Source organism: Grampus griseus, assembly GCF_964374135.1.
Source record: "Grampus griseus genome assembly, chromosome: 21".
Lineage (NCBI taxonomy): Eukaryota > Metazoa > Chordata > Mammalia > Artiodactyla > Delphinidae > Grampus > Grampus griseus.
In genome coordinates this window covers 10,954,814-10,978,153 of record NC_139015.1, presented here as the reverse complement: position 1 = coordinate 10,978,153, position 23,340 = coordinate 10,954,814, and the positions used below count along the sequence as shown (strand labels likewise).

Sequence of the window (23,340 nt, the reverse complement as noted above, 5' to 3'; positions counted from 1 at the left end):
ATGACAAGTCAAAACATAGAAGGTACAAATTCAAGTGGAATTGGAGTGTGACGGCCATCACCTGGTGAACATTGTTCCAACTTTCGCAGTGGAGTTCTTTCTGTGCAGCAGCGTGAGTAAGGAGCCCAGACGTGACAAGCAACAGCCTCTGTCCGTGGTGCTGAATAACACCGCGCTCATTAGCGCTTGTGAGCCCTACTGTGATAGATGAATACCTTGCCACAAACAAAGGAAGAGGCTTCACAATAAGTGATATTTTACTGACACTTTGGAACAAACTAGGGACACACTGCTGTCAGGGAAAGTATATTTGATACAGAAGGTTCTAGTGGAAATATTTACGGTTCAGGGAAGTGAAAGGCACCCTGTGGCGATCTTGGACTCCTCGTTACATAAGGGGCTCCTGTTCGAGGCGCCTGTCCTGGGTCTCCTGTGTCATTATGGTATTGCAGACTGTTGGGTACCTTTGGTATTTCACGTGAATTTCCTTTAGTTTGACAATGATAAACTAGGTCAAGTCCCCTGAGGCTAATGTTTATTTTCTGTGTGTGAGATTATCAGAAATAGATACGGAGGATGACTGAACACAGATTTTTAAAGGCATTAATAAATGTTTATGAGCACCTATGAATGTGCCATTCTACATCACTAGGATCCTCAGTGCACATACATCCATACGTCTGCATGCATGTGTCCATCTTTGTATCTGTGCCAATCAGAGCATGGAAGGCAGATAGTAAAAGCATTTATATAATTATATGTGTACATGTTTGTATGTACTTATGTTTGTGTTTCTATATTATGTACTTATATATGTATCTATATTAATACATGTAATTATATATTTATATATGCATGTGTGTATACATGTATGTACATATACGCAATTAGATCCCTGTGGAACTGTTAGATGAATGACTCATTTATGTGAATGTAGTTGGTATGGCATAAAATACATAAGGAATATCAGCTTATAGTGTTAGATTAATGAATAAGAATTAATTATAGTACAATGTAAGTCTTGGGGAAATTTCCTCTTCAAAGGGGGAATGGAATCTCCATTTTCAAAGACTATTCTAATCTGAGAAACACCTGGGCACAAATGCAGGGAGTGCCCAGCCATGGCCTCAGCACACCCCAGTCTAGAGGGGAGAAGGCCACCTAAACCACTGACTAAAGTGTAAAGAACCTTATGAGCCAGAAGGAAGAAGGTAGCTGGTAGCCTGAGGGCACTGGTAGGAAGTGGTCAGTCAGGGATGTGTCACGTGAAGCTGGCCCTCAAGAAGGGGGTACAAGACAAGATGACGGGGGGCAGAGGTGACAGCGTGATCGGCATGGCAAGGTTGGGTTCCAGGCTTTCAGACGTGAGCGCCGCTCCACCCATCCTGTTTCTCACGGCAGCTGTTTCCTGACGTTTCCCTGCTCTCTTACTTCACCTCCTGCCAGCGTCCGAAGCATTGCTCTAATAAGCCACATTGGCAGGTGCTTGTGTCCTGCCTGGCTGAGGTGCCGAAACGCAGCCCCTTTGTTGCTGGCTGATGGGCCCTGGTGTTTATAATCACGTGCGTTGTGTGCGTTTCGGTGGTGAAACTCCTTATGGTGGTAAGAAGCTTGAGTGTTCTGCATTTATTGAACACATATTCATTGTCTCTTCGTGTGCCAGGAACTGTTTTAAACCTGTTGGTAGAAGGGAGAACACAGTAAACGAGATCTAGGCTCTTATTGTGTTTGTATCCTATTGGGTGGTTAAGGGTGAATGACAGACATCTGACCACATGCACAAACGAGTCAGTACTGACTTTAGCCTGAACATGAAATGGGCTCATGGGATAGAGGCAGGCAGGTGAGAGGTTTGTTCAGGGCGGATTTCTCACAGCAGAGAAGACGCCCCATGTGAAGATTTGGAGGAGGAACGTTCTGGGGAGAGAGAAGAGCAGATGCAAGTCCCCTCCCCTGTGTGAGTCCAGGGGATAGAGCCTGTGATGAGGGCTGAGATGGGGGGGTGGGGTCTGAGGGCATGGAGCCTTGTGGGTGTCCCTCAGACTCCTGCTTCTTCTCTTAGCTGTGATGGGAAACCACAAGGGAGCTTAAAAAGCGAGTGGCATCTTCTGATTTATGCTTTAAAGCTGCCACGTCGGACGCCAGAGTGCAAGCTAGGAGCAGCCAGGAGGCTCTGACTGCAGTGGATTTGGTGTCTCGTGGGTCTCGTTTGAGGCCTGGCAGTGCAGGTGGAGGGCGTGAACTCGTGATAACTTCTGTGGTTGCCCTGTAAGAGGACTCACAGATGAGGACGCAGCAGGTGTGGGAAAACTATTCTTATATTTTAGCCTTAACTGTGTGAATCAAGAGGAGATCATCAAGGCTTAAGACACTGACTACCAGAGACCCCAAATATACCATCCCAACGGAGTGAAAACCAGTGCATCTGGAAGATGTTTAGGGCAGTGAAACTACTCTGTATAACACTGTAATGATGGACACATGTCATTATACATTTGTCCAAACCCAGAGAATGTCTCACACCGAGAGTGACCCCTGCTGTAAACCATGGACTCGGGGTGATGGTGCTGTGTCAGTGTAGGTTCACCACTTGTAACGAATGTCCCATCTGGGGGTGCTGTTGATAATGGGGGAGGCTGTGCCTGGGGTCGGGGAGCAGGGGACACACAGGAAACCTCTGTGCCTTCCTCTCAGTTTGGCTGTGAACTTAAAACTGCTCTAAAAAATAAAGTCTAGGGCTTCCCTGGTGGCGCAGTGGTTGAGAGTCTGCCTGCCGATGCAGGGGATGCGGGTTCGTGCCCCGGTCCGGGAAGATCCCACATGCCACGGAGCGGCTGGGCCTGTGAGCCATGGCCGCTGAGCCTGCGTGTCCAGAGCCTGTGCTCCACAACGGGAGAGGCCACAGCAGTGAGAGGCCCGCGTACTGCAAAATAAATAAATAAATAAAATAAAAAATAAAGTCTATACACAATAAAACCAAACCAAAAACCCAGTCCATCTGTCTTCACATGTTGAAGATTGAATTGGTATGATTTCGCTGACTCAGACTTGAGGCCTGAGCCACTGGGCGGGTTAGGGTGGCATCAGCAGGGGAAGTCACTAGCGTGTGGCAGTCCCTGTGCCAGAATCGTGTGGCTCACTTTCTGGTGGCTCACTTTGGTGGCAGTGTGGAGGGCTGTCTTCGTCAGATCAGGTCCTGTAACAGAGTGCCAGAGGCCAGGTGGCTTAGGAACAGCAGAAACGTAAAGTCTGAGACCAGGGTACCAGCATGGTCGTCTCCAGGCCGCAGACGCCACCTTCTAATTATCCTCACGGGGCAAAAAGCAGGAAGCGAGCCCCCTTAGTCTCTGTTATAGCGGCATTGATCCCAGCATGACCTAATCACCTCCCAAAGGCCCCACCTTCTAGCACTGTGGGTTAAGATTTCAACATAAGAATTTGGAGGGGACACAAACATTCAGTCCCTGTGACCTGGCAATCTCACCCTTGAGTATGCACCCAAAAGAAGGGAGGGCAGGAACTCAGACAGATCCTGGCACACCCGTGTTCGCAGCAGCGTAGCTCACAGCAGCCAAAGGTGGAAGCGACCCAGGTGTCCAGGGATGCAGTGTGTACATACAAGAGAATATGATTTGGCCTTAAAAGGAAGGAAGTGCTAACATAGCTGCAACACGGATGAGCCTGGAGGACATGATGCCGAGTGAAGTAACCTTGGGGATTGGGACTTCAGCATGTGCGTTTGGGGCGGGGGGACGAGCATCCGGTATGTCGCAGGGACCTATGTATTGGAAGACCTCCAGGGAAGGCACGTCGGAGGCCACGCCATCCTGGGCAAGAGCCAGAACCCTAAAGCAAGGGGAGGGGTGCTGGGCGCACAGGACAAGGGAGCTGTGAACACGCAGCGGCTGGGGGGGAGGGGGACACGGGGAGAAGGGGGGACACGGGGAGAAGGGGGGACACGGGGAGAAGCGGGGGACACGGGGAGAAGGGGGGACACGGGGAGAAGGGGGACACGGGGAGAAGAGGGGGACACGGGGAGAAGTGGGGACACGGGGAGAAGGGGACACGGGGAGAAGGGGGGACACGGGGAGAAGAGGGGGACACGGGGAGAAGGGGACACGGGGAGAAGGGACACGGGGAGAAGGAGGGGACACGGGGAGAAGGGGGGACACGGGGAGAAGGGGACACGGGGAGAAGGGGGGACACAGGGGAAAGTGGGGGACACGGGGAGAAGGGGGGACACGGGGAGAAGGGGACACGGGGAGAAGGGGGGACACGGGGAGAAAGAGGGGACACGGGGAGAAGGGGGGACACGGGGAGAAGGAGGGGACACGGGGAGAAAGGGGGACACGGGGAGAAGGGGGACACGGGGAGAAGGGGGACACGGGAAGAAGGGGGGACACGGGGAGAAGCGGGGGACACGGGGAGAAGGGGACACGGGGAGAAGGGGGGACACGGGGAGAAGGGGGCCACGGGGAGAAGGGGATACGGGAAGAAGGGGGGGACACGGGGAGAAGCGGGGGACACGGGGAGAAGGGGACACGGAGAAGGGGGCCACGGGGAGAAGCGGGGGACACGGGGAGAAGGGGGGCCACGGGGAGAAAGGGGGCCACGGGGAGAAGCAGGGGCCACGGGGAGAAGCGGGGGCCACGGGGAGAAGGGGACACGGGGAGAAGGGGGGACACGGGGAGAAGGGGGCACGGGGAGAAGGGGACACGGGGAGAATGCAAATGCAGGAGGCTCCTGAGGTCCAGACTGGGGGAATAGTGTCTCTGCAGGAAGGAAGGACCTCGGGGACCAGGGGACGTTCAGCACCAGCGGCTCTGGGTCTGTGCATCTGCGCTTCGGGCATGTCATCCACATACACGACGCGTCGTTCAAGCCATGAAATTGAATGAACGCACCCAAAGAAGCCTTGAAAAGTGAGACAAGCAGTGGGTCAAGAATAGGGCCTGGGGGACGTCACGTTTTTAGGAGAGAGGTCGTTATGCTGGCTTGTGATATTGAAGAGACTGAACTGGGGCAGCTCCTTGGAAAATGAGAAATTGAGTTTAACACAGCTTCCTCCCGCCCTTTCTGTGAGAATGCTGGAATTGATGGGGAAGGACCGCTCACGCCCTTGACTATGTGGTCGGTGCGGAGAAAGGAAACGGCCGGAGCCTACTGAGCCCAGAATTCTTGGTGTCATGGCCGCATCTCGGGAGCACCTGTCACCCAGGAATAGATCGCTGGTCCTGACTGGCGACTTGCCTCTGTGACCAGCCACAGGCAAATGACTTCATTTCTTTGGGCATCTCTCTTCCTGACTGAAGGAAAGAAATAGTAATGCTGGTTATTTACGTACAGTCGTCCTGGGAGTTAAGGTTGGAGTCGAGAGAAGCATTGAATTCATAGATAACTATGGTGTGAAATAGAGCGACCTGTCGCTTCTCACCGTGAGACATTTACTCTTGGCCGACTTTGCATCCCGGGCTCACTTCTGCCTGGTGACGTGGCGTTGGAGTTGAATAATCTCGGGACCCTGTTTTTGCTCAGAGGTTCTAATAAATCACTTAACTTCCTTAAGTCAAGCTTACTGGGAGGGTAGATCAGCTCCCCAGAAACATTCCAAAGTCAGATATGACATTTGGGGGTTTGACTGCTGGAAAGGGGGTGAGCTGAGGTGTGAACTCATTCACAAGTGATGTGGCTCTGGGATAGGTGAGCGCTTCGTCCTACACTGTGCCATGACCAGCCGACAGTGGCTTCCAGACGAGAGAAGACAACATCCTCTCAACTATTTGTCTATGGGTTTTGTACTTGGTCCCCTATGGCTCTTTGCTTTATTAAAGCTACTGACTCCTGGGTTTGCCTTCACATTTTAAAATTTAATTTTAAAAAACCCATTAGCATTTTGCTTCCTTGCAATTACCTGATTGAATGAACTGTCCTCCCCCCGACCTGTCGGTCCACTGTGGGCACACTCATAACAGCATGTTTCCCACCCACTCAGTTTCTGATGGGTTTTCTTCAAGTGTTTCCCAAGTACTGAAGAAGCCTAAATACAGTTTTCTGCTATTTTGATCCTGACGTGACCACTGAAAGGTAAGAGAGAGATTGCACATAGCAATCTTCCTCTTGACAAAATATTTTGAAAATGATTAGAAACAAACTTGCCTGATTTCTTCCCCAGACACGTATGCTAATTCCTTTCCCGAAAGGGTCCCACCCTCTAGACAAGTCCTGCTTCTCCTGTCACAGCCTGGTCACTCTTGCTGCCTCGGGGCTGCAGCTTCTAGAACACCTTGGTCTCTTGGTCTCGTAATCGCTTCTCCTCCTCAGTGTCTCCCCCTGTGAGGTGACCCTTATCTTTATTCATTAACAGTCAATGAAAATTCTTTGTAGAGTGCTAACATTTGGTGATCGATCCATATTCTCGAGGTTTCGGAAAGGATTTATGTGATGACTTCATTCACTGCTGGACCGGCCCTGGGGGGAGAACCCATTGCTTCCCCTTTGACAGTCAATTGTATCCTGTGTGTTTGAAATTGGAACAAGTCAGATGATGGTAATATTAACAGCTAGTGTTTACGGACTGACTTTGTGCCAGAAATATTGTTTTCCTTTATACTTAACCTGTTTGCATTTTAAAGCGTGCCTTTCACATTACAAATTCATGTACATTCGCTGAGAGAGTTCACTTCATCCCCTTCTGTCTCCTACCTAAGCCCTAGCCCCAGCCCCGCTGCTGTCACACTTCCTTCCTTAGAAATGCCTCCTGATGAAATCTGCTGTTTGCCATTCTGGGCTTTCCTATGCGTTTATAAACACACAGCGCCATGTGCCACAGTGTAATATTATCAGTGCATGTCCCCCAGCATCAAGCCTGGCACCTGGCTCTCTATACATAGGTATTGAATGATATTAAAGAATGTGCTTTCGGAAATGGAAATGAGACACAGTGTTCTACTCTTGGTTCTCTCTATTTTTGAATGTTTCAGATTTTTTCCATTTTAGCGCGTAAGATTTCATAGAATCGACAGATTATGATTTATTTGTGTTCCTTATTGATGAAGAGTCAGGTTTCTTGAGCCATTAGATCAAGTGATATTCTCAAATAGTCCCGTTGTTTTATAGTCATATTATGATGTACCTGAGATAGCGTCGTACAGTCAGGCTGTGGCGTGTCCTGTGTTGTCAGATAGTCATGCTGTCACAGATCATGTATTGCCTGTAGTTGTGTTGTTATGTATATTGCCATGTAGTGATGTCATACAGTCGTGTTGTCATATAGCCATGTTTTGTGTGTCACGTTTTGCCGAATAGCATGTTGTCCTGTGTCATGCGTTGCCACGAGTCATCCCGCCACGCAGTATCACATCGAGCGCTCGGGTGAGTGAGTGCCGGGTCACGTGATCTCCCCCGAGGGTCGCACCATCGTGCTCTCTGCTTGTCTGGAAAGTGGCTCCTGGTTCCGGGTGTCTCCACCCCCCCCTTCGAGGGGTGAGTTTTGCCTGCAGGGGCTGTCGCTCTGGACCACTTCCTGGTGGTGAGGGCACAGAGCGTCCTGCATCCTGCACCCCCGGCCGCCCAGAGGCTCGAGAGAGGAAGGGCTGTTTTTGCCATCACTCAGGGCCTCCGGGGGGAGGTGGAGGGGGCGCAGGGAGAGCACATGAGTACAAGGGGCACAGCCGCGCCCTCTCAGCCCGGCGCGCCCGGCCCTCCTCTGCCACAGCCCAGCTCACAGCAGGTGCCCTACGCCTGCGCCTGGCTGGCCGGCTTCCTGCAGATCGAGCGCCGATGCTTTTCCTTCGTGGCTGGATACGAAGGAGCCCCAGGAGAGGGGTCACTGTCTCAGTGACCTTGAAGTTGGCCTTGCCAGGAGTCCTGGCTGCGCTCACAGGTCTGTGCCAGTGAGCTTGGCAGTGGTGCCTGCTGGGCCTCTGTGTGTCAGCCGTTTCCCCCGGGGGCTGCCACGGCCACCTGTGTCTCCTGCAGCTGCTGTCACCCAGCCCAGTGGGTCACGAGGGGAAGTAGGTGGGGGCTACGGCCGTGGCCGTCCCCATCCTCAGACAGGAGAGAGAACGGGGGTAGGGAGCTGTGCACTCACAGGCCTGAGAGCTGCCTCTCTAAACACAGGTGCCTAAATTAGCGCAGCCTCCGCCGTCAAATGCCTTCTGGGTTCGCACTGGAGCCGCTGGAAGATTAGAATACGGTGCCCACCTCACGCCCAGGAGGGCAGGCCGGCTTCCCGACGTTAGGTTCCCGGGTGGGGGGATAAGCAGGTCTGCACCCGGAGCAGGTACAGATTGTGGGCACACAAAATCACCAGGCAGATTTCTCCATCTTGTGTCAGTTAGCATAAATTAGTGTAGTCTTCTCTTAATTTAAATGAGACTCTGCAGTAACGATGATGAGTGCACAATACATCACGTTTAATTCCCTCCTGCACGGAGACTATCTCTTCGTGGGTGCCTCTCGGGGAAGAAGGTGATAACGTGAATCACATCCTGCCAACTCCACGGGGGGCGTGCCTTTCGTGCTGTGGGGCTCCAGGGGTGTGTTCAGGCTGGTGCAGGGCTTGGGGAAGTGTCCGAGGACGGCGAGGCAGGAGCGGTTTCCCGTCCTGGAAGCACAGGGACCAGGACCGTCACTGACCGAGCCCTGCTCAGCGCGGGGCTCCGCGTGTGCTCAGTACACTTGGCAGCGGCAGCGAGAGCCGCCTTTTAGATGAGAACCAGATGTGGAAACCAAGGCTGGAGGGCTTAGCGCCTTCACAGGCCACCGGCCCCGACGGGGTGGGGGCAGCCCTGGTCTGAGTGGCTGGTCCTCCCTCCTCATGAGCCTGTGAAATGGTTACTTTTACAGTGAATCGCGAGGGAAGCGAAGCCCCGTCCACTGCCTAGGGACCCCTAGGGTCTTCGGTTGCGTAAGCAAGTGGGTCAGGGCTCCAGGCTGTGTCCCCTCAGCCACGTCGCCTGGCGCTGAGTTACTGGCCACACCTCCATCCTTCCTTCGTCCCAGGACCATCCTCCCCCTCCCCCACGCCCTCCCCTCCCCTGCCCTCCCCTGCCCTCCCCTCCCCCCACGCCCTCCCCTCCCCTGCCCTCCCCTCCCCCCACGCCCTCCCCCCACGCCCTCCCCTCCCCCGCCCTCCCCTCCCCTGCCCTCCCCTCCCCCCACGCCCTCCCCCCACGCCCTCCCCTCCCCTGCCCGCCCCTCCCCCCACGCCCTCCCCTCCCCTGCCCTCCCCTCCCCCCACGCCCTCCCCTCCCCTGCCCTCCCCTCCCCATGGCCGCCTCTGGTTGAGATGCTTTGTGGTTTGGGACCAGTGAGTCCTGTTTATCTCTGCCACGGTTCCTCCTGCTGCAAACTGAGCTCCAGGAAGGAGGGGAATATCCCAACATTGCAGACGGGTGCTGATGGCCCCCAAAAGCCCTCACGCCCCCCTCACCCTGAGCCCACGCTTCGCCATCACATGAACCCTGAGCGTATCGCTCCGTCTAATGCACCAGCCTCCCCTGGGACTCCCCACGTGCGGGCCCGGTGGCCTGGGCCTCATACCTCTGTGTCCCCCCCGCCCAGCGAAACCCCCAATGCTGTGACTCCACCCCCTCCAGCACTTCCTGGGAAGCTTCCTGCAGCTCAGCCCGCGGTTTCCCCTCCTCTCTGCTGCTGCTTTGTTACCCACAGGGCCCTTCCAGCACTGTGACATTTAACTACAACCAGCCTGTGAAAGGCCTCCTTTTCCTCTAGCTGCAAAACTTCTCAACGAGGAACGTACCTCCCACTGTCTATACCACAGGACCCAGGACAGGCGGGGATGCAACTGGGGCTCAGAACGTCCTTATGGATGAAAGGGAATTTAAGGGACGTGTTAACTCAGTGGGCTTTCTTATTTCTGGGAGCGTCAGCGTTTCTCACGCTGGAGTTGTGCATGCCGATGGCCGTGCGCCAGGATTTGGTCAGATCCTCGGACCTGCCACCCTTAGGAGAGGAGACGCCCCTGTGTCTGGACCTCTCCCTGCTTCCGAAGCCTCTCTTGCTGCCGCTTGGGAAATATCTGTGCACATCAAACAGCTACTTCTCAGCAAACCTCGGGCGGGATATCTCGGACAGCGCGGGTCTTAGCGTGTGCTCACGCTGGGTTGTGTGCATTTCTGCTCCGTGTGTCTGGTTGCCGGTGAATCCCCAGCAGCGGTGGGCCTGCTGTCTCTGCATTGTGGACACCAGGTAGAGGGTGCACCCGGGGGAGGCCCAGGGCCGTGCCCCTGAGGCACTTGGAGAGGGAGTGTTGGAATTCAGAGTGTCATCGCAGTGAGGTCCACGGCCCGCCGTCTGCCTGGGTCACTGTCTGGGTGTCAGTTGTTATTCTGGTGTGTGTTTCTGATTATGAGATCATAACGTCTGGAGATCACGACCTGTGTGATGAGGGGTCGGCCCTGACCCAGCGCCCCTGCCCTCACGCCAGCTGGGAGCTCCCAGCATCCGCTCGTTCCTTCCAGCTCATGGGGTGTCGGGTGCTCTGGAGCTGTTTACTCCGACTCAGAGGTGACTGCCTCCAGGATGCGTTTGCTGGAAAGAGCTGGGGACCCTCACCGCATCTCGTTACTAATTCCCGTAGTTCATGGCAGAAGGCCAGGACAGACCTTTTGGAGAAGAACGCTGTCAGACGTGCAGTGACAGGCCAGTTACTTTGTGTCCTGGGCTTATAACACACAGATGACAGATTCTCACTTATCTTGCTGGAAATGATTTTTTTTAAGGCTAAGGCCTAGATGCATTAATAATTGAATTTGAAATGACATTTGCTTAAGACTTGCGTTCTAGAGAAGTTCATATGCCACCGGCTCAACTAATACCTTTTTCCCAAGGCTTTTGAATGATCTTTGATTCACAGAATTTGAATTCCTTGAGGGTGTCAGTTACTGAGTCATCATCATCATCATTGTGCCACTACTGTGTTTTGAACTTGCTGTGTAGTTTTGAACGTATATAACATATATAGCCCGTGATGGAGATGAAATCTACTGAGAAGGTCTTGAATTTCGGTGTCAGTTTTGATGCAAATTCGGTTATCATTCCACAATTCTCATCCTGGGTAAACAGCCTGGTGTTGAGTTTTGCTGCCATACGGGGCAGTGAGGGCAGAGGGTGGTCAAGGCCAAGGGTGGGGCTGGGTGTGAAGTCTGGTCCCGCAAGTGCCCACTCTGAGCTCAGGGCCACACTCTGGCCTGTGGCCGCCCCTCCCCCGCCCCATCGTCATTCTGGGATCTGCTCCATGAAGGCCGAGGCCCCAGCGGTGACCTCTCCCTGCAGGCGGACCTGTCTCCCCGGGCCCCAGGAGGAGTTCGTCACGGTGACAAGAGCCCATCGGGCCTCAGAGGCACCCCTAAACATGGGCAGCGTCAGGGGCCTTGCCCACATAGGGCCGCTGGAGTGTGTGTGCCGCACCCAGAGTTGAGTTTGGGAGCTCGTGGTGAAGCAGACTGGGGTGGGCTCCTTCACGGTGCCTCCTGGGCCTCTGCTTGGGAAGGGGGGGTGGTACCTTTGCACTGCAGGGCTACCCCGGGCCTTGGTTCTGGAGGGCAGGGCAGGGCTCAGGGCTAGGAGTTCTTGTGCACGGCTGTCTTGGCTTTCCCGACTCTGTGGCTTTCGGACTCTCCCTGGGAAAAGGATGCGCCTCTTTCCAGTTTCTGGTGGGAAAGCCTGGCGGCCCTGCGTCCACCATGCTCACAGGTGCCCGGGTTTCCGCAAAGGTGCAGCCTGCGGCCCCTTGTTCCCTGTGGGTCCCGGGGCGCGTCCCTCCTGCAGAGCCTGGTATCCAGTCATGGGCCTGCTTTGCGAGGACTCAGTATTTGTCCGTTTTAGTGTTTTTACTGAAATACAATACTGTACTTTTGCTCATCATTATTTGTGCTTGAGAGATCTAACAGTCGTAATCAACGTTTTCGATATTAAAATTAAGTGGTAAAATACATCGTTATTATTTCAGCTAAGTAATCTGAGTCACGTACAGCTGTCAACATGTATTTAATGTGTGCAGATGCATATGACAAAGAGTTATTGTCATTTTTGAAAAAAAATGTATCATGTAAAACATTTGCAAAGCAGTTTCTTTACAATAGAACCTGCTGAGGTGCAAAGGCAGAGCCGGCTGTCTTGCTGGGGCGGCCGGATCGCACCGTCTGCAGGTCAGGCTGCAGCTGAGCCTCTGACTCAGTGGCAGAGCCCGGGAGTAACCATCTCTCTGTCTGTTCTGTTTGCAGAGTCCCAGTGCACCCTCTGCGGGGAGCCGGAAGGTGAGTGCCTGGTCCTCGTCACACCTGCCTCAGGTGGGCATGGCCTGTGCTGTGACAGACGCTGCGGAGCCTGTCAGAGGCGGGTTACAAATCCAAAGCACGCTCTGTGTGGTGTTTGATGGAACAAGTGAGTAAAAGAATCAGAACCGAGCGCGGGATGAGCTTTGGGCAGGAGGTGCTCATCTCTAAAGGAAAATTGGCAGCACACCCAAATTGCAACCCTTTCGGTTTGGCTTTAGAAATTTCAGTTCGTTTTCTCCGTGTAATAAATGCCAGTATTACAAATACATATGAATTGGCTTTAAAGAAATTAGCCGGTGGTGCTGACGGGCCTCACGTGCCATGAGACCTCTGGAAACTCTTCCTTCCTCCTTGTTGTCCGGGGCGGAAGCCGAGGGGGTGGGGTCAGAGCAGCCAGCCCCCGGCAGCAGGTGTGGAGTGCCCCCCTCAACCCCGGGGCTTCCGTACATGCACGCGATCACGCCACCAGGAAGGCGTCTGCCCGCAAGTCGAAAAACAAAGTGAACCTAGTGTTAACTTGGAAATTCCATCAAACACTGTATTTCCTCAGTTTGGGGTTAACAGAGATGCTAGGACTAAGTTTGGAGTTCTTCCCGTGTTGTTTAAGGACTATATAACGATAACTGTGGCAATGATTGCTCACATTTTAAAGTCTTAAGCTTCACTGTCATGGAAACATGAACTTTGGGCCCCTGGTGTTTCCAGGGTCGAAAGACGCGTGGTCCTCGGGGCGGCTGCTCCAGAATGAAGGTCGAGAGCGGGTTTCAGCTGAGCTGCGCTGCCTGGTGATGTGGGAACCGCGGAGATGCCGGGGGTCGTGGGGACTGTGGGTGTCGTGGGGTGTCTCGGGGTTTTGCGGGGAGCTGTGGGTGTCGCGGGGGGACTGATGGAGTTCTCCACCGTGTCCTGTGCGCTGTCTCGTTGTTGCAGGTTTGCGCCCCCGCCTTGGCCTCCCATCTAATCTCCTTGCTCTTCCCCACACCTTTCGTGGAACGTGGTCAGCGTGCTACGTACCCTACAAAAGTCGTGAAACATGAAATTCTTGTATGTGTTGGCGGCTGCAAACCGTGCTGCATGTCTGTCTCAGTGTTTCCGCGAGCGGCCGGCCGTGTTCTGCAGGCATGTGCTCGGCGGCGGGCGGGAGGGCAGAGCGCGGTCCCCGGGTCGGCGGAGCCCGGCGCGCGCGAGGGGCAAGGGGCGGAGGTAGGCACGTGCGTCCCCGGGCGTCCAGGCTCGGGGGCATCGGTTCGTGTCCGTGGACGCCCAGGGCGGCGGGCTGGCTCCGGAGTGGACGAGCCCCCTCCGGGCCTGCAGCCCGGCCAGGCGGGACCCAGGTCCAGGCTGAGGCCCCAGCCCTGTGCTCACACCAGGGCCGGCCCGACTCAGACAAGCTCGGGGCTGCTTCCATCTGCTCTGGTCTAAGGTCCACGTCCCGAAGGCCGTCAGCCCAGCAGAGGGGGAACTGTCTGGGGAAGCGGGGGACACGTTTGTTCTTGTTCTGGGGCAGAAGGACTTGTGAACGTTTGGTCACAGTCTAGCTTGACTCCATGTGAGAATGACCCCAGCCGTCCAGCCGGAGCCCCGAAGGTCGGGAAGGGGGCTGGTCTCGGGCTGCGCTGGGCTGGGTAGCTGTGGGGTGGTGGCTGGACCCCCTGCGGCCCCCCTCCGCCCCTGCCCCGCGCAGTCTGATTCTCTGCAGCCATTTCAGGGTTTCAGACATGCAAGTGGGTGGCTCCAAATCAGAGAGCAGGAAAGACTGGCTGGCACGGCCTCAGCTGTGCTTTATTTTCTGAAAAGCACGATCATATGAATATTCATACATTTTTAAATCATTTAAGTAATTAGTCTAAGTGAGGGCTGGCTGGGTGCAGTGAGCGGAATCTAAAATCAGCTTTTTTGTTCAGTAATTTCTCCGGCAACTTCAATCAGTTTACTCGTAAGCCCCGTGCACAGGGGGGATCAGAGCTGGAGGCTGGCAACAGGATGTACAGCTTAGATCCGGGCGCCCCAGGCTCTTCACACCCAGAAGGTTAAGGCGTCAACTGATTGAGCTCCTCTTTCTTGTCAGAAGGCTGTGAACAGCGTTTCACTGCTAAACCAGTGAAGTGGGAAACACCTATTTGCATTTTAATGATTGGTTCTCTGGGAGAGAGCTGGTTCTTTGGATCCAGATTGAATAATTAGCATTGTCTCCGATGATAATATCTGTGAAGCTAGTGAGACTAGGAACCCAGTTTATGGGAGGCTGGAGACCTCAGAATTCTGAGACTGTGGATCCCTGCACTGCTGTGGCCTGTTTTCCAGAGAACATAAAAGTTTAATTGTGTATGAAATGTAGATCACAATTTCAGTATTGCTTACACTTTGTACGTCGTCTCAAGGTTTCTGAAATTTGGATGGCTATGTTTTTATGAGATGAGAATGTTTAATGTTTAATGGGATTTATTGTTATTTACTGGTATCTTTCTTTCTACTCAGAGTATACAGACCACTCAACTCTGAATGCTTGCAAGAGAGGGTGCGTGAAAGTGGGGGGGGGGTCATTTAGTGACTGAGATTCATCTAGGCATTTGCAAGGGGACAGTGACCACAGTAATTCCCTGGGATGGAGACCATTCCAAAACAAAACCAAAAAAAGCTTAAAATTTACTCAGAGCCATCTCATTTGTTAAAATAATTTTCTATAATAATTTAACAGTAAGACTGTCTCCATTTGTATCATTTCCCTAGTGGTTCCTATTATCGTTTAGACCTTGGAAGTAACTGGATGTTATTTAGCAAGAAGGTCACCTCAGATCTTCTTGACATTGAAAGTATATCTGAAGGTTTTGTATGATATAATCCATTACTTTAATATAGGAAGATAATTTAAGGCTACATGATCCTTTCCAAACTTTACTGACAGATACGTGATACCCCTTGCTTTTTAACAAGACCACAAGGAAAGTTATGGACATTTGGTGGGACCACAGATGTCCGTTCATGCATTTGTCTATATGTTTACACTTTTGTGGTTGGACCTGCCGTCCTACCTACTAGATTTTCTGATGTGGGAAGACAGATCCTGATGCCTGGGGGGATTGAGGAGAACTTATTTGAAATCTACTATAATGTAATAACAATGTCTTACATTTATGTTATTTAACCCAATTAAAACTAAGAAATACAATAGGCTATTATGATATAAATTTGGCATGAAGGAATGTGCTACAAAAATGTTAGGATGGATTTTAGAATGAAAGATTTTTCAGTGATAGAGACCTTAAGATTATAACTTCAAAGCAGTGGACCATTTGTGGTGGCATAAATATACATTGGATCATTGGGAAAATCTTATTTGTAGAAATACCAGTCCAAAAACAAATGTAAGGTTAAGAAAAGAAAATCTCAAAAAGTTTAAAGTGAGGAATTTTCTTTCTAAATCTGAATTTTTTTTTTTACTTTGATCATGTTGTTTTTAAATTGCATACTGCTCCTAGAATTTTGGACAGACATACAGACTCTTGTATTTTACTACAGATAGAATGATTCCCAAATACCTCTTCTTTCTTCATAACCCATCAGTTGAGAAAAGGAGAGTTTCCCCCGGTATTTATAGTGTTATGTTCTTGATTTTTTTTTAAATACAAATAATCAAGATTTTCCCTGCAAGTGACTCTGAACAGTGGAAATTTCCACACTACTTTTGTACCTTAATTGAGAATGTGTCATCCTGAGATTTTAAGGCCCCTCAACAATTAGGGAAAATAATAAGGTGGCTTTTAGAAAACTGGGCATCAAAGGGTTTAGAGAGAAGCATTTCCATCCCTCCTCCCAGCTCTCACCCCCGTCCATGGAAACGGGGGGGCGTTAATTCTCAAATACAACTCGTGCCTCTCTTGTTTTAAGATCATACCTTTTTAATTGTATGCTTTGGATAAACACCATCTTTTCTGATTGCTCTTCTTGGATGGTTAGTGGAAGATAACCACCACTTATTAAGTTCTCCACGTGTGCCAGGCACTCTAGAAAAAAAATTAGTGTTGCTTAGGAACTGAAGAATTCAACTAATTTTTGAGAGAAAACAGAACTCTGCTCCAGCCAATCTGTCTTCTAGGACCTTAAAATGGTTTGTGTTATAGCGGAAATCAGAAGATATTGCCTAGGGTAAGACAGAGAATACTGTTCCTCATAAAAGTTTACTATGGGGGACATCAGAAAGCATGGAAGACTGTCCCGTCCCTACTACACACATAAAATCGCTGCATGATTTTTATCAACATTTGCTTTCAGCACATAGTTGAACTTGAATGAAAGAAAGAGAGGGAATCGCTTAGGTGCCAAGAATTAGGAAAGGATTTTAAGCCCGAGGGTAGGCGTGAGTCAAGGGACATTGGCCCCTGAGAAGTGAACCCAGAAAGGCACGGGGGTGGGCAGAGCGCTGACGCTCAGGCAGATGAGAGACACTGGCTGCACCTGTGGGGTGGGGCTGGCGGAGAAGCTGGAACTGAGCCCTGGGAATGAAACCCAGAATCTCAGGGAGTTTCCCCATGTGTGAGAGAAGAACTGGAAAACACTGACCCATGAAAGTATAAAGGAAGCTTATCACATTACCAGGGTCATGGGTAGAATATGGTTACCGACAGGGTACACGCACTCCAGGCACGGACATGAAATCTGAATTTCTACCACCTGTGTCTGAAGGACCATGTGGTGAAATTAATGTGAAGGCTGTTCCAGAAGCAGAAGCATTTGGGATTCTGTCCAAACCTGACGGCTGCGGCAGAATCGAAATCTCAAATTATCTACGGGATCTTTGACAACACAGGGCTCCAGGGGCTACTCCTCCACTTAAAAAATAACCCCCACTTTAGATAAACATACAATAAAACATAACCCCTGTAAAGAAACTTTGGGGGTGAGAAAACGTGATAGAAGGATGAGAATCAACAGACTTGCAGAGATGTTGGGTAGGCTTAAAATTACTAAAGAGATTTTTAAAAGGAAAAGAAATCATAATAAAATAACTCTCTGGTATGAAAACAAAGACGGATTAAAAAACCGTGTACCTAGAAACAAGAAATGTCGTTTAAATTCGCTACTGTGTCCGTATGTTATAAGTGGATTTGACAGAGCTGAAAAGAGAATGAGCAAGCTAGAAAAACGATATGAGGATATTATCTAGAGTTTTGCATAAGCATATAAAAGATACTATGGAGAGAAAGGAGACATTGCTCAAAGGAGGAAAGGCTGAGATTTTTCCAGAACTGAAGCAACGGGCTGTGCCTCTTGATCTATAGACCACCAATACTGAAGCCAATAAATAAAGCACATTCATATCTTACAAAGTGAAACTTCAGAGTATGAGAAACAGGGCTTCCCTGGTGGCTCAGTGGTTGGGGATCCGCCTGCCAATGCAGGGGACACGGGTTCAAGCCCTGGTCCAGGAAGATCCCACATGCCGACATGCCGCGGGGCAACTAAGCCCGTGCACCACAACTACTGAGCCTGCGCTCTAGAGCCCACAAGCCACAACTACTGAGCCTGCGAGCTGCAACTACTGAAGACCGCGTGCCTAGAGCCCATGCTCCGCAACAAGAGAAGCCACCACAATGAGAAGCGCTCTCACCACAATGAAGAGCAGCCCCTGATCGCCGCAACTAGAGAAAGCCCACACACAGCCACAAGGACCCAATGCAGCCAAAAAAATAAATACGTTAAGATAAACAAATTAAAAAAAAAGAATATGAGAGACAAACAAATGATCTTAAATATAGCCAAAGGGAATATACAGGCTACAGTGACAGCAGAGGCTTACTGTCATCAAAATTGATGCTAGATGGCATTGGCGTTAGAGTCACGTCTATAGATTACTGAGAAAAATGAAGGGAGTAAGGAAGATGCCACATGTGCAACAGAAATCTCATTAGAAGAGGAAAGGGGGAGAGAGAGAGGGGAAAAGGCTCAGATAACACAAAATACGAGAGAAGTGACTCAAGTATTTTTTCAGATAAATAAAATCATTATTTAATGATAAAAGGATACTGCTCTAAGAAGCTAAAACAATCATTACTTTAGAATAGACTGAAAATATGCAAAAAAAAAAAAAAAAGACAGAAAAGAAAAACAGGATTACAGTGAGAAACTGACAAATTCAAAATTCTGATGGGAGACTCCCTAATCTCATTATGTACCCAGAATCTTGCAGGAGGAAGCTGGTTCCCCAGGGAGAGAGATGAGCTCCTAGGTGTTTCCTTTCCCCCCAGCATCCCTGCTGGGAACCGTGTCTACTGACAGCTGAAGGGAGTTCTTGCCAAGGTCAAGGTTTAGTTCTCTGCTCCACCTCAGTCCTTTTATACTGTGGCCCTGTGGCCACAGCAAGTGCTTGCCCAAACAATCTGAGCTTTTATTGGAAATATTTGCAGAAATCCAGAACCCACTTGGCTTCAGGATGAAAAGAGATTCCTCTGGACCACATTCTCTCAGTGGAGCATCTCTGCCTTCCCTTCCCGGGGCCCCCAAAGCTCAGCGAGCCCACCTTCCAGCCTTATAGCCTGAGGCAGATAAATATCTATTCCTGAATTATAGGTCAGACGGTATCATTTCCTTCCTCAAATGGTGTCAAGGTTCCCTGTCATCTATAGGATGAACTCCACATTCAAAATCTGCCGTAAACTTGCCCCATCTTGCCCTTTTCACCTCATGTAGCCACAGGTAACTCATGCACCCTCTGGATTCTGGTTGCCACATCCTAACAGAGGGCTCCAAGAGTGCACTTGGACACTGAAGGATTTGTGATGGACAGAGGTTGGAGGAGGGCTGGTGGGGACCGTGTGTGTGTGTGTGTGTGTGTGTGTGTGTGTGTGTGTGTGATGAGCAGAGGGGGGGGATCAAGGGACACACAAGGGGTGGTTGGCATTTGTTATCTCAGCAGAGGTTAGTTTTGCATGTACAGGGGGAGAGGAGACTTGCAGTATATTTGTATTAAGCATAGAAAAGTCTAGAAAAGCCTTCAAGGACCAGCTCGAGCTCCATCTCCCTGATGCAGGGTTCTGGGTCCTCTCCATCACCCATGGGCACTCACCCTCTGGGATCTTCCATGCCTGTTGTGCTTCCTGTTAGCCTTCCTCCCATTCTTTTTTCTCCAGGGATACCTGTGGGAGCACAATGTATGCCAGACTTGGAGCTGAGTGCTGATTTGTAGGCGCTCTGAGCACAGGAGCTGTGTCACTTCATCTTTACATCCCAAAGTGCCCAGTTGCATATTTCTGAACCAAATGCATAAAGCTAATCATTAGTATATCTGGTCTTATTGCCAACAAAGGCAGTTACGTAAGCTTCGCTCAGAGGTGAAGCTACAGCTATTAAATATGATAAAATAGAGTGAAAGTGGGGATGAATTGCACATACCATCTGGTGTCTGAGACTCTGTCACAATTATGCGTTTATGCCGAATGACATAAAATGCACAGAGAACACTAATTTGCAAATTTCTAATTTTTTTAGATTATCCAATATCTGAGATTCAGGCATTCAGCTGGCACTGAAACAATTTTACCTCATTAATTTGCTCAATAAATAAATAAATATTCTATGTTTCTGGTCACCAGATCGTTTAAATAGCAAGTTTCAGGTTTCCAACACGTAGGTAAAGTGCTGTCTGTTTTCTTGCCACTAAACTTGTGCCTATTTGTTGCATTTTTTTTTTTTTTTTTTTTTGCGGTACGCGGGCCTCTCACTGCTGTGGCCTCTCCTGTTGCGGAGCACAGGCTCCGGACGTGCAGGCTCAGCGGCCATGGCTCACGGGCCCAGCTGCTCCGCGGCATGTGGGATCTTCCCGGACCGGGGCATGAACCCGTGTCCCCTGCATCGGCAGGCGGACTCCCAACCACTGCGCCACCGGGGAAGCCCCTATTTGTTGCATTCTGAAGCCTATTTGGGAGGTGAAGGCACACACAGAATATATGCAGTGGAATGTTGAGAAGCGCCAAATTACTATTTCTAGTAATTCACAATAAACGCCTTTATAATATTGGAAAAAATGGATAAAGAGAGAAAGTTAACATGAAGACAGGCTCTGACATTTGTTTCCCATGTTAGAATGTCGCCACCTTGAAAGCAAGAGCTTTGTTTTAAATTTTGAATATCATGCATGTCACCTCAGGGTCCGTGCGTAAAATACCCAACATTTAGGCTGCCTTTTGGTTGAGCTGAATCAGTATCCTCGAGAGAGTTCTTTCCATCTTCTTAAGCTCTGGGAACATGAAGAAGTGGAGTGCTTCTGTTTCCTGAGAATGAAATGTCCGTGCAGAGGTTAAATGAACTCCTCTTACTACCTCTTTTCCTGTAATTTTCTAACCCTGAGTTTTATGCTGTACACTGGCAAACGTTGTGAGAATCCTTTTGGGAGTCTCATTCTGACGTGACGAGTTCCAAGACACTTTCAGAGACAAAGAAGCGTTTCTGTGCCTTGGACCTTCGGGCAGAGTTGGCTTCATGGCACAGTGGCCGTCCCAGTGCCACCAGCCCTGTAAACCCACTTTCTCCCGTGGGTCCACAGGGCAGCAGCAAGGCCCTGACAATCAGTGAGACAAGTCTTGGAGGTAGACAGAGGCAAGGAAAAGGCCTGGTTGAGCAGCAGGGCTCCTGATTTGGATGTAATCAAGGGCTTCTGGGCAACTGCCCGTGCTCTCACTCCTCTGTCTGCCCTTCTCTGCTGACTGTGTTTGCGACTTCATTCCTGCCTTTCTCCTGGATTTCCTTCGTTTTCCTACCTGCATTTCACGAGCATTCAGTGAGTCCCAAGACTCTGTACTGGGTGCCAGGAAGAAAAGCTGGAGGGTGTTCCAACCTGGATAGAGTTCTTTGAGTTCTGAGAATGTTCTGGAAAGACCATCCATCATGGGGCCAGAGCGTCTGTCATCAGCGTTTCACAGAGGAGATGATGTGAAGCCTTTGGTTTGACCTTTCTCCAATACTTGCCCCAGGGTTTGTGTTTACAGGTTTGGCTGGGTTTAAGATATTGCTTGTCTTTTAAGTGACGGACAGAGATGAGAAAGCCTTCTTGCTTTCATAATTATGGGTTCATAATTTTGCTTTTCTCTCTGATTGTTACATGTCATTACCAATGTTATGAATAACAAATTATTGAGATTTTTACAGCATCTATCACTGTAGAATAACCTTGGAGGTAAACTTCCCAACATAGAATTACTGTGTCCTCCCCCAACCGATCTGTGGTCAGATGACCCGGAACTCAGGGTATGGACCTACAAGTTGGCAAAATGCTTGCAAGGGACACCGTGTTTTAAAAATACGGCACTTGCTGTGGTGTCATGGGCAGATCAGTGATCTTGGAACCAAAAACGCGAACTAGATGTATGACTCATTTTCTAAAAATGTTGAGCTAGCCGTGGTTCTGTCTTCATGGGATTCTCGAGGGGCTCTTGTGAGATGACGTGTAGGGAAGGGATCGTTAGAGATCATGTTTTCTCGGCTGGAAAGAGTTCTCAGGAAAGGCCTTACTCAGCAAACCTGCCGCAGATGATGGGCTTTTTCCATTTCTCTTTATTTTTCCTATAGTTTCCCACTAGAAATGCCCCCTCACATCACCATAGACACACCGTCTTCCCTTCAGCTCAGCTCACTCTTGACTATAATACAGAGCTTCTCCGCCTCCGCCCTCCAGGCACCGTGGGTGGTTTTGTTTCCTGAAGATTGTGTGGGCCTCATCTCAGCAAAATGGGAAATGACGTGCAGGTGCAGGGGCGGGGGCTGTGTTAAAAGGAGTAGAATTAGGGACATGGGAGCTACTCAACTATATATATATGGAGTGAGTGGAGTCAGGAGAGTTCAGACCTTCTGGGACACGGGAGCTACTCAACTATATATACAGAGTGAGTGGAGTCAGGAGAGTTCAGACTTGCTGGAACATGTTTCTCTGAGACTAAAAATGGAAAGAAAAGCAGGATATACAACATGGGCAAGGGAGAGCCCTTCAACAGATGTGATTATCGATCATCACAACTTCATTAACTAATAAAAAATCACTGGCTTTGCCCTTAAATATCGTTTTTGAAATACATGCCCTTTTTGACTCCTGCCTTGTATCCAAGGTTATCGACTTTCCTGGGGAGAAATACAGGTTCTGTGTCCAGTGGAAGGAGAGTTGGGCCAGGAATCAGGAGGCAGCGTCCCAGCTTCTTTCCATTGATGGAAGCGTGAGCTTTCGTGAGAAGCTGCCCTGTGGACCTGATGTTCTCGGCCTAAGATTTCCTAAGTTGTGTGTCTACACACACATGCACGTCTACAGACTAAAGTCTTGGCTTCAAGTGTCTCCGTTTTATTTTCTAGATGCTCTGCACGGGCATCAACGGTTTCCATGACATTGTGCATCATTGGCCTTTGGTTTAGTGAAACTCTGTGTCTTGCTATTAGACGTGTGGTGGGGAAGGCAGATGGGAACTAATTGTTCAGAACTGCGCTGAGGGCTGACCCACTTCCTGCTATTCAAGTTCATGATTCCTCCACCTCTTCATGAAATTGGTGGCAATTTTGGCAGATTAACTATTACCAGACTAATTAATAAATTGTTAATTAAACAAACTAATGATAAATGTACAGAATAAAAATGTGTGGAAAGGGGGAAAAAAGAATATAAATTAGGAATACAAGATTAGAACTAAACAGGTTTTGGAACAAATCCAGCTTTCTCCCTTTAAGTAGACCTTGAACAAATTGTGCAACTTCACTGAGGCTGAAATCTTCATCTGCAAAATGGGTAACATGGTATCCACATTACAAGGCACTTTGAAGATTATAGTGGTTAGCATAGTGCCTGGCACCTAGTAGGGACTCAGTGACGTGTGTGTTTTGTTTTGCTGTTTACTTCTTTGCTCAGTTGTCGATTATTCTGTGTTTTTATTCAATGTATATTTGTCAGGTGTGATTCTAGGTGTTGGGGAAATACAGGATGAGGAGATAGTTGTGCATCTAAAGAAAACCTGAGAAAGTGACAGTTGTAATAACTAGCTACAAATAAACCAGTAGTTGTAACGAT

The 23,340-nt window shown here is 49.9% G+C and overlaps 1 protein-coding gene across 1 annotated transcript in view; it reads left to right on the top strand.

Moving 5' to 3' along the window:
* The window catches only part of DLGAP2 (DLG associated protein 2), a gene marked incomplete at its 3' end in the record, with an annotated part of 702,831 nt that overhangs the window by 368,255 nt on the left and 311,236 nt on the right, over positions 1–23,340 (top strand). The window contains exon 4 of the mRNA XM_082680415.1: positions 12,249–12,281. Coding sequence (XP_082536541.1) covers positions 12,249–12,281 — 33 coding nt within the window. The remainder of the gene's footprint in view (positions 1–12,248; positions 12,282–23,340) is intronic.